Below are 23,995 nucleotides of genomic sequence, written 5' to 3'. Positions count from 1 at the left end.
GACACTCCAGGCCTGGCAAGGCGGCATCTCGGCTACTCTGTGTGTACCCAAGCACCCTGTACTTCTCCTTTGTAGTGCAGTATTCCCGTAATTATCCGATTGCTGTTGTCTATCCCAGTAGGCTATTACCTTCACCAAGGCATAGACTGTGCCTTGTGTTCTCTGTACACGCAGTAGGTGCTGAATACATGTTGAATATTGAATGGGTAAATGAATGCACGAATTTAGGTACTTACCATCTTTGCCAGATTGTGAGCTTCTTGACTGCAAACTTTAGATCCCCACAGAACCTAGCCCAGTGTATGGTGCGGTCTCTTTCATTCTCTTCCATGTTTATGTATGATGTAATCAATAAATACTTGATGTGAAAATGAATTGGAATACCTGGAACTGCTCAAGCTATTTTTCAAAATCTCACCTGTGTTTAATATGTGCACTTCCTTTTCCTACTGTATACGTGTTCCATAGTTTTGTCTCCTTTTCCTGCGGGCATAGCAATTCGTTCTCTGTGGCCGGCAGAAGCTTCGTTGGCCAGTAATTTTCTCCCTTTTAATGTCATTGAATTTATTACAGAGTACAAAAAGAACTGCTGTGTACACTTAGAACACTATACAATTTGTACAAAGTACACGATTTTTACCTAAGAGGAAGTGTCCTCGTTTCTAGGGGTGAGGGGAGAGATAATCACGCATATGAGGGTCTGGCATGGACTGGGAACATACAGTCAAACCATCAGAGGATTGGGATTTGCACGGCGGGTGATAGTTCATCCGTATTTCTGCATCCTCCCTTCATTCATGTCAATTAAAACTGCCTTTGTGTATACTTTCCTACAGTCTTTGAATATGCCTCGCCGTGGCGCTAAAATTGAAGAGATGAAGAATTCTGCTTAATTTGTTTTGAATTGGGGTACAGGGAGTTGATCATCTATAGAGCTCAACTGTTGCTGGCAGAACTGGGAATATTGGAGAATGGATAGCTTTGAAACAGCTATTCAGGGCTCGGAAGCAAAGCACGGCGGGATGAGTACTAAACCAGGCGTCCAAAGACTGGCAGGGTAGTCTTGACTCGGCCTGTGTGTAACCACGAATGCCTCCGTCACCTCTGTGCCCACGTACAACAGACTACAATACCTCCACTCAGTTACTCACAGGGTCGCTGTGAGGATCAAATAAAGAAAGCACAAAAGGAAAGATAGGTTTAAAAAATGCCCTACGAGGCGCAGGACATGTTGAAAGATACTGACACTTTAGATGCCTTATGGCACACTTACCCCAGGTCACCTGCACCGGCGGCTGAAATTCCATTGTCCATTTTGCACATCTAACTACTACAGAAACAAACGCATCGATCAGTTTGCAAGTCGGAAGAAAATAAAGGCTGGGAAATGGGGGAATCGGAAGAAACAATGACACCTCAAAGTTATGAATCCCACACATTGGCAGTTGTTACCATTTATAATGGGATGAAGAGACTAATGTGCTTTTACATTCTTCAGACAATAGATACTTGTTATCAGCAAACCAGTTTATTCTCCAGGGATCAAAAATGACATGCTAAATAGTCATTGAAATATTATACTTCTGTTTTTATACAATATGAATCTCTCTCAAATATTGACAGCTTCAAACAGAAGAAACCCAATTTTTTTCTTTCACACAAGTCTTCATTTTGTTAAAAAAAGTTGTTCCTTCAGCACAAATGCAGGTGAGTAAAATGTATTACTAAATATAACCATTTAATTGCATTAAGTGGACTCCTTTTCACCTACTTAGTAAATTCGGTGGGGTCTGCAGCAGTGAAACTCAGTTGTGAGTCCAAAGCTTCAGATTTGGCATGGAGGGAAAGATAAGGCTTGATGAGCTCATCTTTACTTGATTAACCTTAAGATTCCCTGCCAAATACATAATACAGAAGCCTTTTACAATATGCCTTGTTTGATACAACCCACGATTCTGAAATGTATGCAAAGTACATGTTTAGAAATTGATTTAATTTTTTGAGAGAGAGAGAGAGAGAGAGAGAGCACGAGAGGGGGAGGGGCAGAGAGAGAGGAAGAGAGAATCTTAAGCATGCTGGGCGTAGAGCCCTACACGGGGCTCAATCTTACGACCGTGAAATCATGACCTGAGTTGAGATCAAAAGTTGGACGCTTAACCAGCTGAGCCAGGCACCCCAGAAATTGAATTATTTTTATTTTTATTAAAAAAATTTTTTTTAACGTTTATTTATTTTTGAGACAGGGAGAGACAGTATGAATGGGGGAGGGTCAGAGAGAGAGGGAGACACAGAATCTGAAACAGACTCCAGGCTCTGAGCTGTCAGCACAGAGCCTGACTTGGGGCTCGAACTCACGGGCCGCGAGATCATGACCTGAGCCGAAGTCAGATGCTTAACCGACTGAGCCACCCAGGCGCCCCAATTATTTTTAAACATATTAGGAGAGGTTACCATTTGGAGAATTCATGTCGTGAGTCTTTTTATTAGGTTGAGTTACATGAAATGGCTGATATTCGAACACTTTTTGACATATGGAAACGGCAATTTCATATGGGTCAGCATAATAATAAGTAATAATAATAAATAATAAATAAATAAATAATAAATGAAGCATCAGTCTTTCATCTTAGAACAGAGTACATCTACATAGAAATAACCTGCTTATATACATTTAGGCTACCGTGCAGTTTTTGGAGAGTGGGGAAGGGGGAAGGAATTGCCAAGTCAGCATTGTGGATAGATGGATAAATTCAAATGATGCCCATGGAGTGCTCTAGCTGACTCTTTGAGCAGTAATACACGTTAATGAATATACTGAGGGAGAGAATATAATTTAATAGAAGCGGAAAAATTCTTTTCTTTATAGTCAGTTTGCTACGATGAAAACCTTCAGCTTATTTTCCTAAAGATTAAATACCATGTGAGTCACCACAACAACACGTCTGCTTAAATGCATCTCCATTTGTGTCATCACTGGAACTTGTGGCGGGGGGGGGGGGTCATGCTGCTATTTTAGTGCAACTGTGCTGTGTGCTTTGGTTAATGCTCAGTAAAGATCTGGATCCCATGGGGTAGTTGTGATGAAAGAGGGTGCTTGTTTTCCAGGTGAGTCACCTAATCATAAATCAGGACTCTTGCTCCAAGCCAGTGACTAAAGAAGAGGTGTTAAACTCTGGACATGCGGGCTGGGGAGGTCAGGTGGGCAGGAATAGATGCGTAGTCTGTTCATCAAATCTGGCAACAAGGCACTGGGTAATCTCGCTATTCATTGCTGTCGAAAGCATAATCGGTTCTTTCACGTATCCAGCCACAGACTTCTTAACTGTAAAGTGCATTCAAATACTGTGAGCACAAAAGGGGGTGCCTGGAGCGAGGGGATATGTGTGTCCTTAAGAAGTTGTGGGGTACGCTGCCAGCCTTCGATGAAGTGCGTGCGTGTAAGGCTGCCAAAGAACTAAAACCTTACGGAGGACATGGAGTCCGGGTGTTGAATAAAGACACAACTCGAACCACCAGACGCAATAACATAAAAGTCACCATGCCTTTTGGAAAATAAAAGGCCCAGAGGGAAGTGTACGCCCTGAGTCTGAGCCTACCTGCTCATCTCTTCTGAATGGTGCAGAATGCACCTGCTGTCTCTTACGATCCGCTGTTGTATCAGGTGCGCCAGAGTCAGCCTTTGCCGCTAAGTTTAGCTCTGTGTGTGGGGATTCCACACCTTGCAGCCCCTTGGAGAGAGGAGTATTGGCAAATGACTGTGTATAAAAGTGGAAAGCACTTGGGAATTTCACCACCAGGCTAGATTTAGATCAGAGTAAAGGGGCCAATCTAAATTGGTAACAGATTAGTGACAGCTGCATGCCTGGTAGAGGTGGCGTTAACCTAACATCCATACCATTTCTCTTCCCACCACCGCAGTTCCCGAGGCAGCACCCTGTGAAATTTGGTGACCATCTTTTAGGTGCAAGTGAGAACCGATTTTTTTTGAAGCAGGTAGACTTTTGTTTGTTTTTAAGCAGGTAGAATTTAACACACGTGTATTAGCTTTTGGGTGGCAAGTATATGACCGGCCTTCTAATTTGTGATTTGTGAACAGTACTCACCTCCTCCGGGTTCCCTTTTGGAACGTTCATTTTGCCAAAAATCAAATTCTTCCCTCACTCCTGGCATACCAGGCTACTTGTGAGAATGGGATTTTTAAAAATATATTTCTCTCATAGGTAATAAGCGAACCATGTCATCTTTTGGCAGGGATCAGGAAGGGAAACACATTTTCTGGGAAAGACAAATGTGACAGTCGAGGACATTGATCTTAATAAGGATTTGTAGGGGGGTGGTGTTTACTCCTTTCCTCCCTTGTCTTTTTCTTACCCTCAGATCTAAAAGGAGTCCAGTGATAACTAAATAGCTCTCTGATCATTTTTCAGAAAGAAAAAGCTGGCACCCAGAAGCTTGAATGGTTTGTCCAAAGCCACAATCATTCAATGACAGAATACCAAGATTATTTCCTTCCTGCTTTAAAGGATAGTTGAGTCTTTTTTGCCAAGGCCATCTTTAAACAAAGCTCATGTTTGTGTGCAACTCTTCAGGAGCGTGATGGGGAGGGAGAAAAAGGTAAAGAATTTGCACGTATAATGCAAGATTCATGTCATGAGCACATTTTGACTCAATCTTCCCTTGTTTTGGGAGAAGCTCATCATTCTGGATTTTTGTAATACATCTGCCATTATCTGAGTTTTTAAGAGTCCAGTAATAGTAATAACACAGATATAAAATGCACATTTCCCCTCTCTAGGTGAATTTGCTGGCTAGAAACTACTTTCTGCGCACTTGCTTTTTAAACTGAGACAGTTTCTTTAAATTTCTTCTTTCATTTGGGACAAACCCTTTGACCTTAGATGATAAAATCACGGCTCCTTTGGGAAAGGGTTCGTGGTCCTTTCCATTAACCTCTGACATGATTTACCTTCATGTCAGCAGAGGAGACTCTTTAGGGTAAGTGCTAAATTAAAACTTGTCCTTTACTGCGGGGGGGGGGGGGACCCTCTTTGAACAATCAGCCCCTTCGAGAGCTGATTTTTCTTGTTCTTGGAGCTTCCAGGGATCCTGTGAATTTTACAATAGCTGCATATGAATTTCTGTGGTCTGAGGTTTGCTCACGGCCCAGGCTCTCTTTGGTTACTATGGAAACCTGCCCTCCCAACCAGCTGCCATTTCCTTTATTTCTGGCAAAGAGTGAGTCTTAAGCCTCTTAGATAGCCCACAAACAGAATCAAGATCAAGAAGAACACACACACACACACGCACACAAAATACATGAACAACTTGTTAAATAAACAACTTGTTGATTCCCTCCATGGGAAGCCACATGCAACAAAAGAAACTTTCCTGGACATCACCATAGAAGGGTTCACTGAGATCCACTAAAGCTCATGTTCATCCCGGCTTTAAGGAGTGGGGATCCGACTCTGCATCTCTACATCTGTGAATTGAGGAACGCTTTCTGTGCTCTCGGAAGTGATGGGTGAGATGACATGTTTGAGCCGAAGGAGCATGGTGAAGAGCAGGATGAGGAGAATGGCTAGGAGGCTCAGGAATAAGCCCACATACATGTAGAGGTTGGAATACTTATCGGAAGTGTTATCAACCTCTGTTGCCAGGGTGGGGAAATGGGCGCGGCCAGTGAGATTTCCATGGTACTTGAAATGCACCTCCGTCATCACTCAAGACTTCCGTCCGTACCTGCTTCTATTTGCTTTCTATTGCCCTCGAGGCATTCCACAGCCACATAGACTGTCTCTGGGTATCCTGGAGGTGTTCTAACAATCTTATGCAAAGCAATCACGACCCGGACCCCGTCACTAGCGCACAGGCAAGAAAATGGTGATGTTCTAATTTGGCAATTGCCACGCTCTGTCCTCCAGCACAGCACCCCTCTCTTACACAGGTTTCATCAGAAATTCTTAATCATTAAAAAAAATAATATACAAATAAGTCTTTTATTTTCCACAGTCCTACTCTTACACAGATTGAAACAAATGCGGCGAAACTGCTTTATAATACTGGCATGGGGACAAGAATCTCTGAGTATTAAATCAGACTTTTTACTCTGTTTTGATAGAGGGAGAAAGGCTTTCTGTTTTATGTATAGCTCATCTAAATATGCGCACTAATTATGTGGATTTATTTGGGTTCTTCTGTGAGGAGCCGTTCTAAAGGCTTTTGTATGTTTCAGACTCAGCATATCTGACTTTTCACCCTTCTTGTCTTTCTGAATCTCCCCTAAGGATGGAGCTTGTAAGATTCCTGCCCCAGCTGCCACAGCTCGAGGGCTGGAAGTCTAGAGGATGTGTGTTGACGTCCCTCACTGTAGGCTGGAGGGAAAGTGTGGTCAGACCTGGGAATTCTCAGAAGGAGGAGGTCTCAAGAGATGCTGACAGCAGTATGTCTAGGCTCAGAAGATTTGACTCTGAAGATTCTTCAACAGATTTATATTCCTGAAAATCAAAAACAGAAATAAAAGATTCAGGTATCTAAGAGAAACAGATGGCAATTTCTTTTGAAAGACAAATTAACGGATATATTGCAAAACGTTTGCGAAACGGCAAATTCGTTTTAAAAGGATATTCTGGGTTTTCAATTTGAATGCTTCTTTCTATGTGGTACATGGCTATTAAAGAAAAGAAAAATTCGGATCACTGAACAGCAACTAATAACTAGGCTAGATTAGGAGAGTGTTTTCCAAACTAATTGATCATAAGATTTACCTGAGATAATAAAGTATAGACCAAGGGCCCCAACATCGACTTTCTAAACCATAATCTCCACAGTAGGGGCCTGGAAAGCACTCTAGAGAGTCAGATTTTATCGGTCTGAGGTGGGGTCCAAACACTGGTATGTTTTGTTAAGTTTATTTATTTATTTTGAAAGAGACAGAGACAGCGCAAGTGGGGGAGGGGCAGAGAGAGAGAGAGAATCCCAAGCAGGTTCTGCCCTGCCAGCACAGAGCCCCATGTGGGCTCAAACCGCAAACCGTGAGATCATGACCCGAGCCGAGATCAAGAGTGTGACACTTAACCAGCTGAGCCACCCGGATGCCCCAAACACTGGTATTTTTTAAAAGCTCACAAATGGCTGTCAAGTGTAGCCAGGATGACAACTGCTGCTCTGGCTTACCCAAGAAACCCCAGCATTAAAATAAAGGGGGCCTAGGGGCACCCGGCTGGCTCAGTCGGTAAAGCGTGTGAGTCTTGATCTCTGGGTCATGAGTTCAAGCCCCGCGTTGGGCACAAAGCCTACTTAAAAAAAATAAAATAAAATAACGAAGACCTAAATCTAAGGATTCATTTTTTCAAACTCTAGATCCCAGTGCCGTGGGTCGCTTTAACAAATCATGGAATTTTTAGGAATGCAGGCCTCCCCCAATTTTGTTTTTATGGCCTTTCTCTCTCATTTAGGTCCGGGGACGGAGGATATACTATTTTTTCAGTATTTGTAGATCTGAAGGGATCGAGAGGGCGTGTCTGCTCCCGAGCAAATAACTGTATCTTCGATTATTGGCAAAGACAGAACCTTGTCTTTCTTGGCGAAAACATTCCAGTGTGTAAATGGGGTCAACTATTTACTGTTGAAGTCTTCCAAAAATGATTTGGCTTGCCGTCGTGAACATGAATTCTGAGTCTGGGTGACTAAAATAAACAAAATAAACCTCCATCACCCATCAAACTTCTTTGCGTGCTGGTAACAGAGCGCTGACAGTGTAGCCTAGTTCTGTCTCTTGTCAACATACCGAAGAAGAGTAAATAGAAACAGCTCCAACAATCACATTACCCTTCCAATAGTCTTGAATTTTGCCCCCAGCCTGGAAGCACTTAAACTTTATATTTACTAGTCCACATTACTATACTTTCTGGAATCTGGATGAGTCTCAGTCTGCCTACCCACTGCCCTACCGCCCATGCAGGGCCACCTGGCTCACAAGAAACATGAGCAAAGAGACAGGGTATCCTTCTACTGTCTTTGGAGCAGTGGTCGAGGAGACACGTTCGCGCAACGTAAAGGTACGTTTCTTTTGATTTCTGATCCACTAATAAGTAGAAAAGACAATCACAGTACATATCCTTTATCCTGAATTCTGGTATCTTGGATCAAGACCCAGGAATATGAATCCCGGGCCCAAGCTTTTCAAGTGATTCTGTGTACACTGAGCTTTGAAAGGTAACTAAGTGTAGGTCTTTTTCTCCAGATATCCAAGCCAAAGAACATAGCTAATCAGTCTCATTGGTGGTTTGGGCCCTACTTTATTTATTTATTTATTTATTTATTTATTTATTTATTTATTTTTAAATTTTTAACGCGTATTTAACTTTGAGAGAGAGAAACAGAGACAGAGACAGAGTGTAAGTGAGCAGGGGAGGGGCAAAGAGAGAGGGAGAGACAGATCTGAAGCAGGCTCCAGGCTCCCAGCTGTCAGCACAGAGTCCGACACAAACTTGAGTCCGAACTCAAGAACTGTGAGATCATGACCTGAGCTGAATTCGGATGCTTAATCAACTGAACCACCCAGGCGCCCCTGGGGACCTACTTAAAAATATATATATATTTAAGGGACACCTGGGTGGATCAATTGGTTAAGCATTCAACTTTGGTTCAGGTCATGATCTCATGGTGTGTGAGTTCAAGCCCCGCGTCAGACTCTGTGCTGACAGCTTGGATCCTGGAGCTTGCTTCGGATTCTGTGTCTTCTCTCTCTCTCTCTCAGAAATAAGTAAATGTTAAAAACATTTTTTTAAAGAAAAAAGAAAAAAACTATTTAAAACAGTGTTATGGGGTGAACTGTGTCTCCTCCAAAGATATGTTGATGTCCTACCACCTGGTACCTGTGAATGTGACCTCATTTGGACATAGGGTCTTTGTAGATGCGCTCCAGTTAAAATGAGGTCATTAAGTTAGCCCTAATCCGATATGACTGGTGTCCTTATCAGAAGGGAAGAGAGAGGGGCGCCTGGGTGGCTCAGTCAGTTAAACGTCTGACTTCAGCTCAGGTCATGATCTCGAGGTTCATGAATTCAAGCCTCATGTCGGCTCTGTGCTGATGGCTCAGAGCCTGGAGCCTACTTTGGATTCTGTGTCTCCCTCTCTCTCTGCCACTCCCCTGCTCACTCTCTCTCTCTCTCTCAAAAATAAATTAACACTAAAAAAAAGAAAAGAAGGGAAGACAGAAACAGAGATTGGAGTGCTGCATCTCCAAGCCAAGGATTGCCAGGGATTGCCAGCAAAGCCCAGAAACTAGAAGAGCCAAGGAAAGAATTTACCCTACAGATTGCAGAGAGAACGTGGCCCTGCTGATGCCCTGATGTCAGACTTCTAGCCTCCAGACCTAAGAGAATACACTGCTGTTGTTTGAAGCCACCTAGTTTGTGGTAGTTTGTTTATGGCAGCCCTAGGAAACGAGTACACAGAGTAATCGCCCAGAGTCCCTAGTGTTTTGGAACCTTTGGGGCAATGTTTCTCAGTGTGGTCCCAGGAAGTCCCTTCATCAGACTCACCTGGAGATGCTTACTACAAATGCAGACTTCCAGGTCCTTTCCCTTGCTTTTTAGATCGGAATCTCTGGGTATCGATAGGACCCTGAAATCTGTCCTTCGTGACAAGCTAGCCACTTAGAATTTCTAAGCACACTCTGCAAGGAATGGTTTCTAGTTCCTGCTGCCCTCAGGATCGCTTATAAAAAGCTTTTTGAAAATGTATGTACCTGGGTCCTCCCTCCAGAAGCTCTGATTCAGTAGGTCGGCGTGGGGGCATGAACATCTGTAATGCTTAAAGCTCTATAGGTGATTTTGATACGCAGCCGGGGCTGGGAAACACCACTCTACAAACTCGAGAGAGCACTTCAGGTTCAGGACTCTGACAGTCCCGGGCAGCCCAGACAGAGGCATCACTTTTTCACCTGCCCTCCAAGAGAGAAGTGGAAGGAAGATAACTCACTCACTGCTAGTGCAAGTCAAGTGCGAGATGCCTCTTTGACATTGGAGTAACTCAAGTACAGGTTTGGATCAGTCATACTCCTTGGTTTATGGCATGTTGCCATCATGGGTGCAATTTTTTTGAAAAATTTTAAAAGTTTATTTATTTATTTTGAGAGAGACAGAGAGAGAGCACCAGCAGGGGAGGGGCAGAGAGAGACGGGGACAGAGGATCCAAAGCAGGTTCTGTGCTGACAGCAGAAAGCCTGATGCGGGGCTCGAACTCATGAACCAAGAGATCATGACCTGAGCTGAAGTCAGATACTTAACCGACTCAGCCACCCAGGCGCCTCCAGGGCCTCTTTTATTTGCTTATTTAATAAGCTGATGGACAAACACCTGTGAAAAACACTCACCCACTTCAAGATTGAGAACAAGTAAGAATTCCTTTGGACATCTACCTATGCTCCACCCCATCTCATCCTGCTACCTACTCATCCTCCCAAACAATCAGTACTCTGAATTTTGTGAGTCATTACCTTGCTTTTATTTACACACACACACACACACACACACACACACACACACACACCTATGCCTAAGCAATATGTTGCTTAGTTTTATTTTTAACTTTGTAAAAAAAGTGTCAAGCTATATGATTTATTCACACCTACTCAAATAGAATGAAAAAGGAGTAAAGTTTTGGAAGCCCACATATTGCCTTTGAGGATCCTAATTGCTTTGGGACTTTCCTCCATTCTCCTTAGCTTGGCATTCAAGGCCGGCAATGCCCGGGTCCTGGCTGACCTACATCCTTCCACTACCCTCCTTTCCAACTAATCTGTAATGTTCACTGTCATCTACTTCCCTGCCTCCATGTTTTTATTTGACCAGTTCCTTTCATCTTCACATTTCTCCGTTTGGGCAAATGCTACCATCCCCCATGGTTCGGCTCATGAAACTGACCTTAATTTCCCCATCCAAATCCTAATTCCCACATGCTTTGTATCTCTCCCAGAGAGGTTACATTCGCCTCACGTTACAAATATCTATTTCCTGTGTTTCCCCCCAAATCACAATTTATAAACCCCTTGAGGATCTTTTTCAACATTCTATCCCTTAACCTTGCTCACAGTAGCTGTTCGATAATTAGTGAATAAATGCACGGACAGGAGGAAATGCACTTAGCACTGACAGCTGGAAGAGAAGCATAGTCTTCTCTTTGTTCTCACTGCTAATATACTTTGGGGAAGAGTCCGAAACTCCCTTTTCTTTTCATTCCTCTTCCCTACTCCCCATACCTCGTTGTGCAAAGGAAACTAGACTCCCGGTTATAATCTGGAATTAAGAAATAATCACGTTGTCAGAAACTTTGCTCTTGAGTTACGATCAGTTACATGATTTGAAAGGAAAACTACATGGGGTGGGATTGCCGCCTGAAATTTTAGAAAGTTTAATTTTGTCTATAGAGGCTTTTCAGTCACAATTGATAATACATTGTCTGCCTCCTCCGACCCTTCGACCCCGAATCTTCCTTAGGTGCGAATATTTATTAAATATTAGAATTCTATGAAGCTTGGAGAAGTTGTGGAGAACAGTGATCTCATGTACAGTTCTCAGTTTCTTTACACATCCCATTTGAGGGTTTGGAAGACCAACTACTCACATATTCTTGAAACCTCTATAGTCTGCAGGAGACCAAACACCTTGGTGAATTCAGAGAGGTCTATTGATTAAATTTCTGAAACCCATTAAGGATTGTGAAGTGAGTAAAGGAAAAGTTAGGTATTGAGGAATCCTCTTTGTTACTCCGGTCCTGCATCTGTGACAACTTCTCATAAAAGCTTTCTGAACAGGATTGCCAGAGCTCTCTTTGCTAACGCACTAATGAGTTGCACGGAGAATGTGATTGCTCTGCTAAAAGCCTTGCACCATTTGGGAAGAAAAGGCCCCACGCGATTTTAAAAGATATTGAAATTCTGTTGATTCTGAAGGATCCAATTTTCATGGAAAGACCCTTATACAATTTGAGTATCGCACAATCCTTTCCGGGATATTTATAAAATAAAAATTAGTCTCTAGTTTTTGTAAGAGTGGTTGAAAGCTATGCAGGGATAAGGAGGAGAGTGGGGGATAGGAAAAGGGTAAGGAATTCGGGGGGCAGTGCGGAGGAAGGGGGGATTGAGAGAAAGTGAGAGGAGGAAAGGAAGGAAATGTAAGGAGGAACAAGATGAGGGTTGTGTGAATAACAGGAAAGAAAGAATGAGTAAGATGTAGAGACAGGGGCAACTGGGCGGCTCAGTCGGTTGAGCGTCCGACTTGGTTTCCGCTCAGGTCACGATCTCACGGTTTGTGGGTTCGAGCCCCACATCGGGCTCCGTGCTGACAGTGCAGAGCCTGCTCAGGATTCTCTCCCTCCCTCCCTGTCTGCCCAACTCCCCAAATAAATAAATAAATAAATAAATAAATAAAAACTTAAAAAAAGAAGTAGAGATAAAAATAGGGAAGCAGGAAAACATTGTGAAAGGAGGGAGGAAGAAAAGAAATGGGGAGGGGAGTTTGGGGGAACCGCAGAGGGAAAGGGATTAATTTAATAATGGTCCAATGTCCAACATTAGCCTGAACATCTGCTTTCCTTCACTTCTAATGTAAATCAAAATACCCACAAGAGATGCAAATACACCTTTGGTTTTCTCACTGCATGTGTTGTCATCAACTTGGTAAATAGAACTCTCTCGGTAGTTAAAAAAAAACAAACAAACAACAAACCACTCGTTCTGTTTTGGTGATGAGCCTCAAACTGCCAAGTACTGGGTAACAGTGTTCGACATCAGCATAATACATATACCTTCACAGAAGTAAAATAATGAACACACCCAGAACATGAAGGGAATGTGGGGTTTTCCATCCATCAATCCTGAAAGGGATCCCTTGGGCGAAGCTTGTTTCGAATTAGGAGCAACAAAGTTCTGCCTGGACCACCCAAATCAGATTGGTATTTCTTCGGCCAGAGAAAGTCGAAACTATCCATTGCAACGGCTTGCAGGGGTTAACCCGTCCCGTTTGTATTTATCCGCCCCGTGTGGGGGAGAGATAACTAAGGGAGGTAGAGGCTCTTAGAGTATCTGGTTTCACATCAGCCTATGGAAAAACAATTCGAGCAGCAAAAGCTTCAACGGCTAGAGCCATTAGGTAATAAGCTTTCTCAAGTGAGAGTTGCAGTCTCTCCTGCTGCAGACGGTGCCTACTCATCACACCTGCCCATAAATAAGATAATGCCGCTCATGTCACCATGAATAACAAATAATAACATCATAAGATTTCCAAATCTCTCTTACCTTTCCTGGCTTACGGGACGAAATGGGGCTGGCCATTTAAGTATCCCTTTTGAAGCTTGCACCGCCAGGCAACTTGTTCAGGAACATCTCTGGCAAATCTGGAAAACAGAACGAAAGCCTCAGTTTGCCAGAGAAGCAGGACAGTTTGCGCGCAAAGTATGCTTTCTCTCTCGTCCTTCCAAAGAGTCCGACCTTGCCGGCGCCGACACAGGAAAGCACCTTGGATTAGTTACTTGAAACGCCAGTTGCCACTTACAGCCGCAGTGCCGGATGCCTGCGCCTTTTAAACTCCAAAAGAGCCAAGAGAAGTGTCTGCTTGGATGCGTATATACCGTCGGGAACCCTTGGATGGAAGCAGTCTGAACAGTTCAGTCCCCGGTCCCTCTTTCGCAGGCAACAGTTTAGAGGATGCGGGGAAAGGTAGTGTGATTCAGCTCTGCTCTGCCTTAGCCGTGCGGAGAGCAGAGCCCAGAGAGGGAGGAGATAAGGGAGAAGCGGAGAGGCAAAGTTTGTGTAAGCCTTCCACTTTAACCCCTTCGAGGCTTCCTCACGAAGCTGTAGGAATAGCGAAGCCTCCCTGTCTTGCCAGGCCACCCAAGCGGGTCAGATCTCTTGCTGGATTCAAGAGGTTTTTCAGCCGAGGTCTTATGGTAATCAATGCTCAGAATTGAAACCGAACATGCCAGCACGGAGCGTGGTATTTGAATAATTTCATCTTTACGAATAGCATGTATGCATATGTGTGTGCCCAGATTTGGGAAACTTTTTTTTTTTTTTTTTTTTTGCACCAACTGAATAATTTGTGTGTGTGTGTGTGTGTGGAAATGTAACATCAGTTTTGGAATCCAGGTCTGAGCATTAGGTAGAATATCTTTGAAGAAAGTGTATTTATCCAGGGTATATGTTCCATTATAAATGGTACATCCACCTGTAATTTATTTTATTAAAAATTTTTTTCAGAGATTTAAAATTTATTTATTTATTTATTTATTTCTATTAAATATAATTTATTGTCAAATTAGTTTCCATACAACACCCAGTGTTCATCCCAACAGGTACCCTCCTCAGTGCCCATCACCCACTTTCCCCTCTCCCATCAACCAAAAAATTTTTTTAATGTTCATTTATTTTTGAGAGAGAAAAAGAGAGAGAGGGAGAGAGAGAGAGAACCAGCGGGGGAGGGGCAGAAAGAGAGGGAGACACAGAATCTGGAGCAGGCTTCAGGCTCTGAGCTGTCAGCACAGAGCCTGATGAGGGGCTCAAACCCACTTGAGCTGGGAGATCATGACCTGAGCTGAAGTCGGACACTTAACCGGCTGAGCCACTCAGGCGCCTCTGTTTTATTTGTAGTGTTTATTTATTTTTGAAAGAGAGGGAGGCAGAGGGAGACAGTGAATCCCAAGCAGATTCCATGCTGTCAACACAAAGCCCAAAGTGGGGCTTGAACTCCCAAAGCGTGAGATCACCTGAGCCGAGATCAAGAGTCGGATGCTTAACTGACTGAGCCATCCAGGCGCCCCTTATCCACCTGTAGTTTAAATGTCCCTACTGTGTTATATATATTGTGGCAGGAGCGAGGGGATTAACATTTCTTGAGTGCCTACTCTGTTCAAGCAATTAATGTAGGGAATTTCATTTAACCCTCACAACAACCGTATGACTTGGGTATTATTATCCTCATTTTACAAATAAGGAAACTGAGGCTCAGGGAGAAGGCATATCATGCAATTTAGTAAGCTTGGAGCAAGAATTTGAAAGCAAGGCAGTGCGATCCCCAATTCTCTGCTCTTCTCCCTGTAGCAGTGGTTCTTAACTGTCTCTGGGTCTTGGATTCCGTTGCGAACCTAGTAAAAGCTGTGGACCTTCCCTTCCCTCAAAAATAGGCATATAATTTCCATGCTCCATGGCCTACAGGTTAAGAACAGCTGAATGGTCTCCTGACTTTTCCAGTATTATAACATCATTAGTGCACTGTTCATCCAATAACTCATGGTCATCAGCAAATTTTGTTATGGAATTAATAATTGTATATAACAATAATAGTAGTAAAATAATGACAGTATATAATAATAATAGTGTTATGCCAATTTTTAAGAAATTACTTCGGTGCTTTCCCTGTATCCCCAAATTCTCCCTGACAAGCCTTGCATCTTCTCTTTTCGTTTTCCAAATTCTAGCGGTTACAATGGGTAGAGGCTCTCCTTCAAATCCTCAATGCTTTGCCGGCTAGTCTAATACCTTATGGACGATGCTGGGGTCACTCACACTGCAGTGGTATACTCACGATTCACGAAACTACAGGATAAACACAATGCGTCTTTCTAGAGGATTAATTTTCCTTGAAAATTCAGACAGGGAGAGCATAGGTCATTTGAGTGATAATTTTTGATGTGCTTTATATGACAACACGTTGAATAAAACGCACATTTTGTATACATTTTTAGTCAAGCATGAGACTTCAGAGACATTTTGCACTTATAGCGGGGCTTCTTCAGCCTGCCCGGTGCTCCCCGGGGATACACGTTCACTCCTATTCTGCCATTTGGGGTAGTTCGGTGGACAAGATCGAAGGTTATAGTGTTAACAAACGGACCACGATTTTGAAGTCAGATAGACATGGGTTTCAGCCTCAGATCTGATCTGTATTTTTTGCATTACCTTGAGAAAGTCAATTTTTTGAGACTGGATTTTCTCATCTGTAAAAGTAGCAAAGACTATCATCATGAGGATTATATGAGAAAATATCTCTAAAGCATGTACTACATGGTAGATGCTGAGTAAATGTGAATGTTGCCATTTCAAGTTTTAGATGTCAAAAGAGAATAAGGCTATTTGAATATAAGATTTTACCAGGGCAGTCCATTTTTTTCTTACCTAATTAGAACAAAATAAGCTCTACATAACATGATGTTAAAATTCAAGTTTCTTGGGGCGCCTGGGTGGCTCAGTCGGTTAAGCGTCCGACTTCAGCTCAGGTCACGATCTCGCGGTCCGTGAGTTCGAGCCCCGCGTCGGGCTCTGGGCTGATGGCTCAGAGCCTGGATCCTGCTTCCGATTCTGTGTCTCCCTCTCTCTCTCTGCCCCTCCCCCGTTCATGCTCTGTCTCTCTCTGTCTCAAAAATAAATAAATGTTAAAAAAATTAAAAAAAATAAAATTCAAGTTTCTGGAGCACCTGGGTGGCTCAGCCGATTGAGTGACCGACCCATGATTTCGGCACAGGTCATGATGCCAGGGTGGTGGGATCGAGTCCCACGTCGGGCTAGCATGGAGCCTGCTTAAGATTCTCTCTCTGGCTGTTCCCCCTCTTCCCCGCTCACACGCTCTCTCGAAAATTAAAAAAAAGTAATAATAAAATAAATAAAATTCAGGTTTCCAGGAAGACATAACAGGTGCCCCTACAATGGATGGGAAATTCCAAAGTCAGGTTATCATATACAGAACTTATGAAGGAAATCCTCCAAAACAGGTTCCAAGAAATAAAAAGAAGTCAGATTGTGGAGGAGAGTGGGAGAGAAAACGTGAGTACATGTCTTTAGAGGTGTCTGATGCCAGGCTAAGACTCCATACCACCTTCCACAGGCGTGCTGGGATTAAGGGATATGTTACCTCCTTCATTTCAACTCTAACGAGAGGGTGTATCACCAGACCATTCAGAGAACTTGACGTTTGTTCCTGACAGTGGAGGCAGAGGATTGGGGCTGTACTCCATTCTGAGAAAGCTAATGTGGCCCTTGGCAGGAGGACAGGGTTGACTTTGTTGGGATTGGCTGGCATTCCCAGAATTTGTCAGGGCAGAGGATGTTTGAGTGTTTCCTGGGAGCCAAATGGGGGTTATGCAAGAGCGAAAGCCAAGGTGGGTTCATCCTGGACCCTGTCTAATAGAGCCACCTAAAGGGATAGAGAGACCCCAGCAAAAAATAGCTGGAGATTCTTAGGGACTAATCTAAAAATAGCTTTTAGATTCTTAGGGACTGAGGAAGGAGTTGTAAACTACCAACCTGAATAGAAATGCATCAACCCAGGTCTCCCAAATTGTAGGAGAGGGATTCTCAGTGATGGGGACCTTTAAAGAACCCCCAAAATAAGGGCACTTGGGTGGCTCAATTGGTTAAGCATCCAACTTCTGTTCAGGTCATCACCTCATAGTTCCTGGGTTCAAGCCCCCACATCAGGCTCTGTGCTGACAGCTCAGAGCCTGGAGCCTGCTTCAGATTCTGTGTCCTTCTCTTTCTGACACTTCCCTGCTTGTGTTTTTCTCTCTCTCTCTCTCTCTCCTAAAAAAAAAAAAAAAAAAACTTTCAATAACCCAAAGAAGAGCCAGAGACCCAGAAAATGGGAAGCCATTCATTCTACCAAGGAAGAAATGACTAATCCCTTTACTCTCTTCTCTATTCCTGCTCTGCCCTGGTGAGGGTCCAAATAGGAGGTTGCAAGTGGGAAGACAAAAAAGGAAACCTATCATCCCCTCCTTCTCTAAAAGCAGGTGGCCATGACCTATAGGCCTTAGCATGGGGTACGGGGGGGGGGACGTTATCTCTGAGTAAAGCCTGAAGAATTTGATTAATATCTTGGACTGAATACATCCTGATTGCTGAATCAAGTTTGTGTTTTGTGACTTCAAGTGTTCTGAGGAGTGTTTATTCTCAAAAAAAAAAAAAAAAAAAAAAATGAACAGAAAAGTCATGTGGTCTGCCCAAATTTCCATCCAGGGTCAGAAAAAATTTACCCTAATGGAGTATGTCTTATTTGCACACTGGGAGACAAAATAAAGTGGTGTTTTGGTTCTAAACTTTTTAAAAATATTTATTTATTTTTGGGAGAGTGCAAGTAGGGGAGGGGCAGAGAGAGGATCCGAAGCAGACTGTGCTTACAGCAGAGAGCCCGATGTGGGACTTGAACTCACGAACCGTGAGATCATGACCTGAGCCAAAGTCGGACGCTCAACTAACTGAGCCACGTAGGTGCCCCAAGCTGTGTTTTGATTATATCGTAAATTATACTTTAAAAAATATCGGTTAGACTAGTTACTTCATTCTTTTATTCAACAAACATCTAAGTGCCAAGCATTGGGTTAGCAGTAGGACATACAATGAAATGAAAATTAGTCCTCACCCTCAAATTGCTAACAGTCTATGGCAAGGATCAGCAAACTTTTTCTGTGAACCAGATGGTGGGGTGGCTCAGTTGGTTAAGCATCTGGTTCTTGATTTTGGCTCAGGTCATGATCTCATGGTTCCTGAGATCAAGCCCTTCCTAGCGCTCTTGTGCTGAGAGCAGGGAGCCTGCTGGCGATTCTCTCTCTGCCCCTCCCCAACTTGTGCTTGTGCGCATGCTCTCTCTCTCTCTCTCTCTCTCTCTCTCTCTCTCTCAAAAAAAAATAAATAAACCTTAAAAAAAAGCCAGATAGTAAATATTTTAGACTTTGGGGGACACTCAAGATCTCTATGGCATATTCCTCTTTTTTTTTTTTTTAACCAACTCTATAAAAATGCCAAAACTATTCTTGAGCGCCACACAGAAAGAGGTCATGGGTCAGTTGTAGCACACGGGCCCAGTTTGCTGGTTCCTAATGTATGGAAGGAACAAATTTTTACCAACTACCAATCACCGCAAATTTATTCTAATTGAAAATGTGTCTAGGGCACTTGGGGAGGAGACACAGAAGAGTGTTGCCTAACTCTGATTGGAGAATCGGGGCTTCCAGAGAGCAGCAGTGTTGATTTCGAGCCTGAAGGATGAGTAGGAGTTGGGGTGAAAGGAGGTGAGTTGTATTCAAAGCAGAGGGAGCAGCTTATACAAGAGGCACCAAAGCCTGATAGAGTTTGGTTTGCTTTAGAAACTACAGAAGGGAAAAACGAACCTTGCCAAGGCTGTTGGCTCAAGGTCACACGACCAGTAAGTGAAGGCGCCTAATCTCTTAGCCCAGCTGTGTCTGACTCTAAACCCATGCTCTTAGCCACTGTCTCATACTCCTGCCCTGGTACTGAAGATATGTCTAAGATCTCCTTCTTAGCATTTGCACATCAGCAGCTCTGTCTGGCTCACTTCTGATTCCTGTGGGGGTGACAATGTCAAAGTTCTAAAGGGCTTGTAGGCCTTAAAAATAAGACAGTGAGGGGCGCCTGGGTGGCTCAGTCGGTTCAGTGTCCGACTTCGGCTCAGGTCATGATCTCACGGTTCATGAGTTCGAGACCCGCGTCAGGCTGTGTGCTGACAGCTGGGAGCCTGGAGCCTGCCTCGGATTCTGTGTCTCCCTCTCTCTGTTCCTCCCCTGCTCGCACTCTGTCTCTGTCTCTCTCTCAAAAATAAATAAAGATTAAAAAAAAAAAAAGACAGGGGAATCAATAGCAGGTTGTCTTGATTAGAACCCTAGTAGTCCCCTTTAAAAATAACCTGTCCACCCAGTAAAACCTAGTACACATTGCTCAAATTCAGAGTTTGCTTATTTCATCCTTACAGGGATGAAATATTTTTTTTCTGGTAGCTAAGCACTAGCACTGCGATAATATAATTTCTTACCTTCCTGTTATATATTTAGACATTTAGAAGGGATCGTACCGTCTGGCTTGGACTACATATGATGATTGGCCCAAGTACTGTTCCTATCTTCATCACTCACACTGATGACCTTGGACAAGTGAATTTACTCAGCACAGATTAAATCTGTCAATGTTTTATTAATTGCTTCGTGGGTTTTTATCGAGGTAGCCATAGGGGCTCCTGGGTGGCTCAGTCAGTTAAATATCCAACTTCGGCTCAGGTCATGATCTCTCAGTCATGAGTTTGAGCCCTGCATCAGGCTCTGTGCTGACAGCTTAGAGCCTGGAGCCTGCTTCAGATTCTGTCTCCCTCTCTCCCTGCCGCTCCCCCATGCACGCTCTCTCTCTCTCTCTCAAAAAAGTGAATAAACATTAAAAAAATTTATTGAGGTAGCCATGCAGCAGCTATTCTCTGAAAATACTCACCTTAAAGCCTCCCACGTAACCCTAGAGTCAGTAATAATAGGGGTTGAACAAGGAAGAAAAGACAATGAGAGTGGTTCAGCCTTGCTGTTGCTGGCCTTTCCGTGGTCAGTGGTTCTTAACCAGGGCCATGCTTTATTACCTAGCAAGCTCTTTGAAAATACAGAATGTTGGCTTTACCCCAGATCTCCTGCAGGGCTTAGAACTGAGATTATGTATTTTTAATAAGCTCCTTATAGTAAGAACCACTGCCTTGGGGGAAAAGACAGGTAGGTGCCTAATGAACTGATTGCACTAAAAACTTTATCAGACACCCTTGGTCTATGCATAGAAAGTCTTATTTTGTATAGCAATAGAAAAAATATCCTCAAATTCATATACAACCACAAAACACCATGAATAGCCAAGCAGTCTTGAGAAAGAAGAACAAAGGTGGATAGCATCACTCTTCCTGATTTCAAACTATATTACAAAACTATAGTAATCAAAGCAGTATGGTACTGGCATAAAAACAGACACATAGGCCAAAGCCTAGAAATAAATCAAGAGCCTAGAAATAAATTTGTGCGTTTATGGTCAACTAATATTTGACAAGGGAGCCAAGAAATACGCAATGGAGAAAAGACAGTCTCTTCAATAAATGTTGTTGCGAAAGCGATATTCACAGGCTCAAGAATAAAACTGGACCCCTTTTATACACCATTCACAAAAGTTAACTCGAAACGGATTAAACGTTTAAATGTAAGACCTAAAAACTCCTGCAAGAAAACGTAGGGAAAAAGCTCCATCACATTGGTCTTGGCAAAGACTTTTTGGATATGACACAGAATGTGCAAGCAATAAAATAAAAGCAGAAATAAACAAGTGAGACTACATCAAACCAGAAAGCTTCTGCATAGAAGATTACATGCATATATAGCCTGTACATCCCAAAGTAGCAGAGGAATACAAAAGATATAAATTCGTGACGATAAAGAGGATGGGAAAGGAGGCCATTCATGGATGAATCCTGGAAAGCAGCTGAAAGAGTGGTAACTGATGAGACAGTATGGAAGAAACCACAGCTTAGAATACTTGCAGCGTCCAACTTCAGCTCAGGTCATGATCTCACAACTTGTGGGTTCAAGCCCGGCATCGGGCTCTGTGCTGACAGCTCAGAGCCTGGAGCCTGCTTCAGATTCTGTGTCCCCCTCTCTCTCTCTGTGCCTCCCCTGCGTGTTCTCTCTCTCTCTCTCAAAAAAAATAATAATTACCATTAAAAAAAATTTTAATGGGGCTAGACGGTGAAAGAGAAAGTCACTCTTCCCTGCATAAAGGCTGGGTTTGACAAAGAATGAATAAGATATGAGGCAGAAGCGGGGAGAATGAATTACATCATTTTTGTATAGAATTGATTCTCCCTGTACCCTCCCCAATCTGGTGGACAGAATGCTCTGTAGGCAGGTTATATCCTTCATGAGCTCCAAAAAGTTGGAGTGTTATTCTTTAAAGGTACTGAGAGGTCCAAGAGAAATGTCTTCAATATTTTTGCCCTTAGGAATCCCCCCAACAAAATAGCTAGCTCTCTACTCATTATATGAAGCTCCCAATCACTAAAAAAAAATTTTTTTAATGGTTATTATTTTTTTTTTGAGAGAGAGAGAGAGAGAGAGAGAACACGCGGAGGAGGCACAGAGAGAGAGAGGGGGGGGGACACAGAATCTGAAGCAGGGCCCAGGCTCTGAGCTGTCAGCACAGAGCCCGATGCCGGGCTTGAACCCACAAGTTGTGAGATCATGACCTGAGCTGAAGTTGGACGCTTAACCGACTGAGCCACCCCGGTGCTGCCCCAATCACTTTTTTATTGCCTCATTTGTCCATGTGAGCAAAAAAAATTAATGAGCACCAGAGGCACCTGGGTGCCTCAGTCGGTTAAGCCTCCAACTCTTGATTTCGGCTCAGGTCATGATCTCACGGTTTGTGGGATCGAGCCCCACATTGGGCTCTGTGCTGACAGCATGGAGCCTGCTTGGGATCCTCTCTCTCTCTCCCTGCCCCTCCCCCCTTGCGTTTTCTCTCTCTCTCTCAAAATAAATAAATAAACTTAAAAAAAATCAATGACCACTAGATCTTTGAGGAAAACTTTCAACATGAAAGAGAATGATAAACAAATAGACAAAAAATAATAAAGGATCCCTGATAGAGGAACACAAGAAAAGACAGGCAAAACCCTCTAGTATACTCAGAAGGATTCAAGAAAACATTGCATTTATATAAGAGGAATAGGATATTTGAAAATAAGTAATAAGAGGGGCACCTGGGTGGCTCAGTCGGTTGAGCGTCTGACTTCAACTCAGATCATGATCTGACTTCAACTCATGATCTCATGTTTTGTGAGTTCGAGCCCCGCACTGGGCTCTGTGCTGACAGCTCAGAGCCTGGAGCCTGCTTCGGATTCTGTGTCTCCTCTCTCTCTGCCCCTCCCCTGCTCACACTCTGTCCCTCTCTGTTGCTCAAAAATAAATAAATAAATGTTAAAAAATTAAATAAAAGAAAACAAATAATAAGAGGAAAGAGAGGAAAGAAAGATCTCTTGAAGTAAAAATATCATTTCTGAGATAAAATTCAAGGGAAGAGTTGGAAGATAGAGTTGAGGAAATATCAAATAAAGTAACACAAACAAGAATAAAAGAAGAAAAATGAGGTAGAAAAACAATTATCCATAGACAGTAAACCTGGGAAATACAGCATTTGACTAATAGGAATTCAAGAGAGAACATAATAGAATCATCAAAGAAACAATACAAGAGAATTTTTCAGAGTGTATTTTTGTGGAGTTTCAGAATACAAAGTACAGAAGACATCCTCAACGCTTCCAGAAAGGAAAACAGGTAACCTACAAAGAAATGAGAATGGTATTGACATTGGTCTTCTTTTATCAGGAATCACACAGATGAGACAATATTGGACGATTGCCTTCTAAGTTCTAAAGGAAAATGAATTTGGGGGCACCTGGCTGGCTCAGTTGGTAGAGCATACGACTCTTGATCTTGGGGTTGTGACTTTGAGCCCCACGTTGGGTGCTGACATTACTTAAAAATGAAATCTTTAAAAAAAGAAAATGACTTTCTTCACCACAGCCTGCTATAACCAGTTAAACTATCAGTCAAGTGTGAGAATAGAATAAAAGCATTTTCAGATACAGATGTCTTCTGAAATTAATCTGTGTCAAATACTTTCAAAGGAAGTTGAGGATTTAGTCCAGCAAAAAAGAGGAAATAAACCAAGAAAGAGGAAGACATAAATTCTTGAAAAGAGTGGATCCAACCCAGGAAGCAATGAAGTTCCAGGATGGTAGCTGTGAAGTAAATCTAGAGAGTAACTGGCCCACAGTGGAACCCGTAGTTGAAGGCCTGTGGGAGGGAAGTTTCCAGAAAAAAGTTTCCATTCATTGCTTGTGATGGAGACTTTGAAAAGAAATCAACAACCAAACTGAGAATGTGATATGGGCAAATAACATAAGTGGGGAAAAAAGCTAGTAGAAGCTCCAGAAAAAAAACGAAAACGCTGGATAAGAAAGGAAATATAACCCAATAATTGGCCCTGAGGTGATTGCTATGTATATAGACATGATAATGCAAACACTGATGACTGATTTTAATGTTCAGATTAACCTACAGACGAAGTGCAGAAGACTTAATTATGATTATAGAAAGAATGCAAAAGAAATGTACAGGCATACCTTGCTTT

General features: G+C 42.8%; 1 protein-coding gene across 2 annotated transcripts; it reads right to left on the bottom strand.

Moving 5' to 3' along the window:
- Positions 1 to 2,457: 2,457 nt before the first annotated feature.
- On the bottom strand, positions 2,458 to 13,862 carry SERTM2 (serine rich and transmembrane domain containing 2). Of its 2 annotated transcripts, none has more exons than XM_045471752.1 (3): positions 13,496 to 13,862; positions 13,304 to 13,401; positions 2,458 to 6,497 (listed from the first exon to the last, which is right to left on the bottom strand). In XM_045471752.1, the coding sequence occupies exon 3, from the start codon at positions 5,718 to 5,720 to the stop codon at positions 5,448 to 5,450; it is 273 nt and encodes a 90-aa protein (XP_045327708.1). In that variant the 5' UTR covers positions 5,721 to 6,497; positions 13,304 to 13,401; positions 13,496 to 13,862; the 3' UTR covers positions 2,458 to 5,447. The 2 variants fall into 2 exon arrangements, with proteins under 2 accessions (XP_045327708.1, XP_045327707.1); XM_045471751.1 differs by having other exon boundaries at positions 13,560 to 13,854.
- Positions 13,863 to 23,995: the final 10,133 nt, after the last annotated feature.

The sequence above is a fragment of the Leopardus geoffroyi genome, chromosome X, assembly GCF_018350155.1.
Source record: "Leopardus geoffroyi isolate Oge1 chromosome X, O.geoffroyi_Oge1_pat1.0, whole genome shotgun sequence".
NCBI lineage: Eukaryota > Metazoa > Chordata > Mammalia > Carnivora > Felidae > Leopardus > Leopardus geoffroyi.
Note: the sequence above shows the minus strand (reverse complement) of the source record. Positions and strands in the feature narration are given on the sequence as shown.

Bases quoted from the DNA above. Each gene is read 5' to 3' on its own strand.
- SERTM2 (XM_045471752.1), bottom strand. From the start codon at position 5,720: ATGACGGAGGTGCATTTCAAGTACCATGGAAATCTCACTGGCCGCGCC.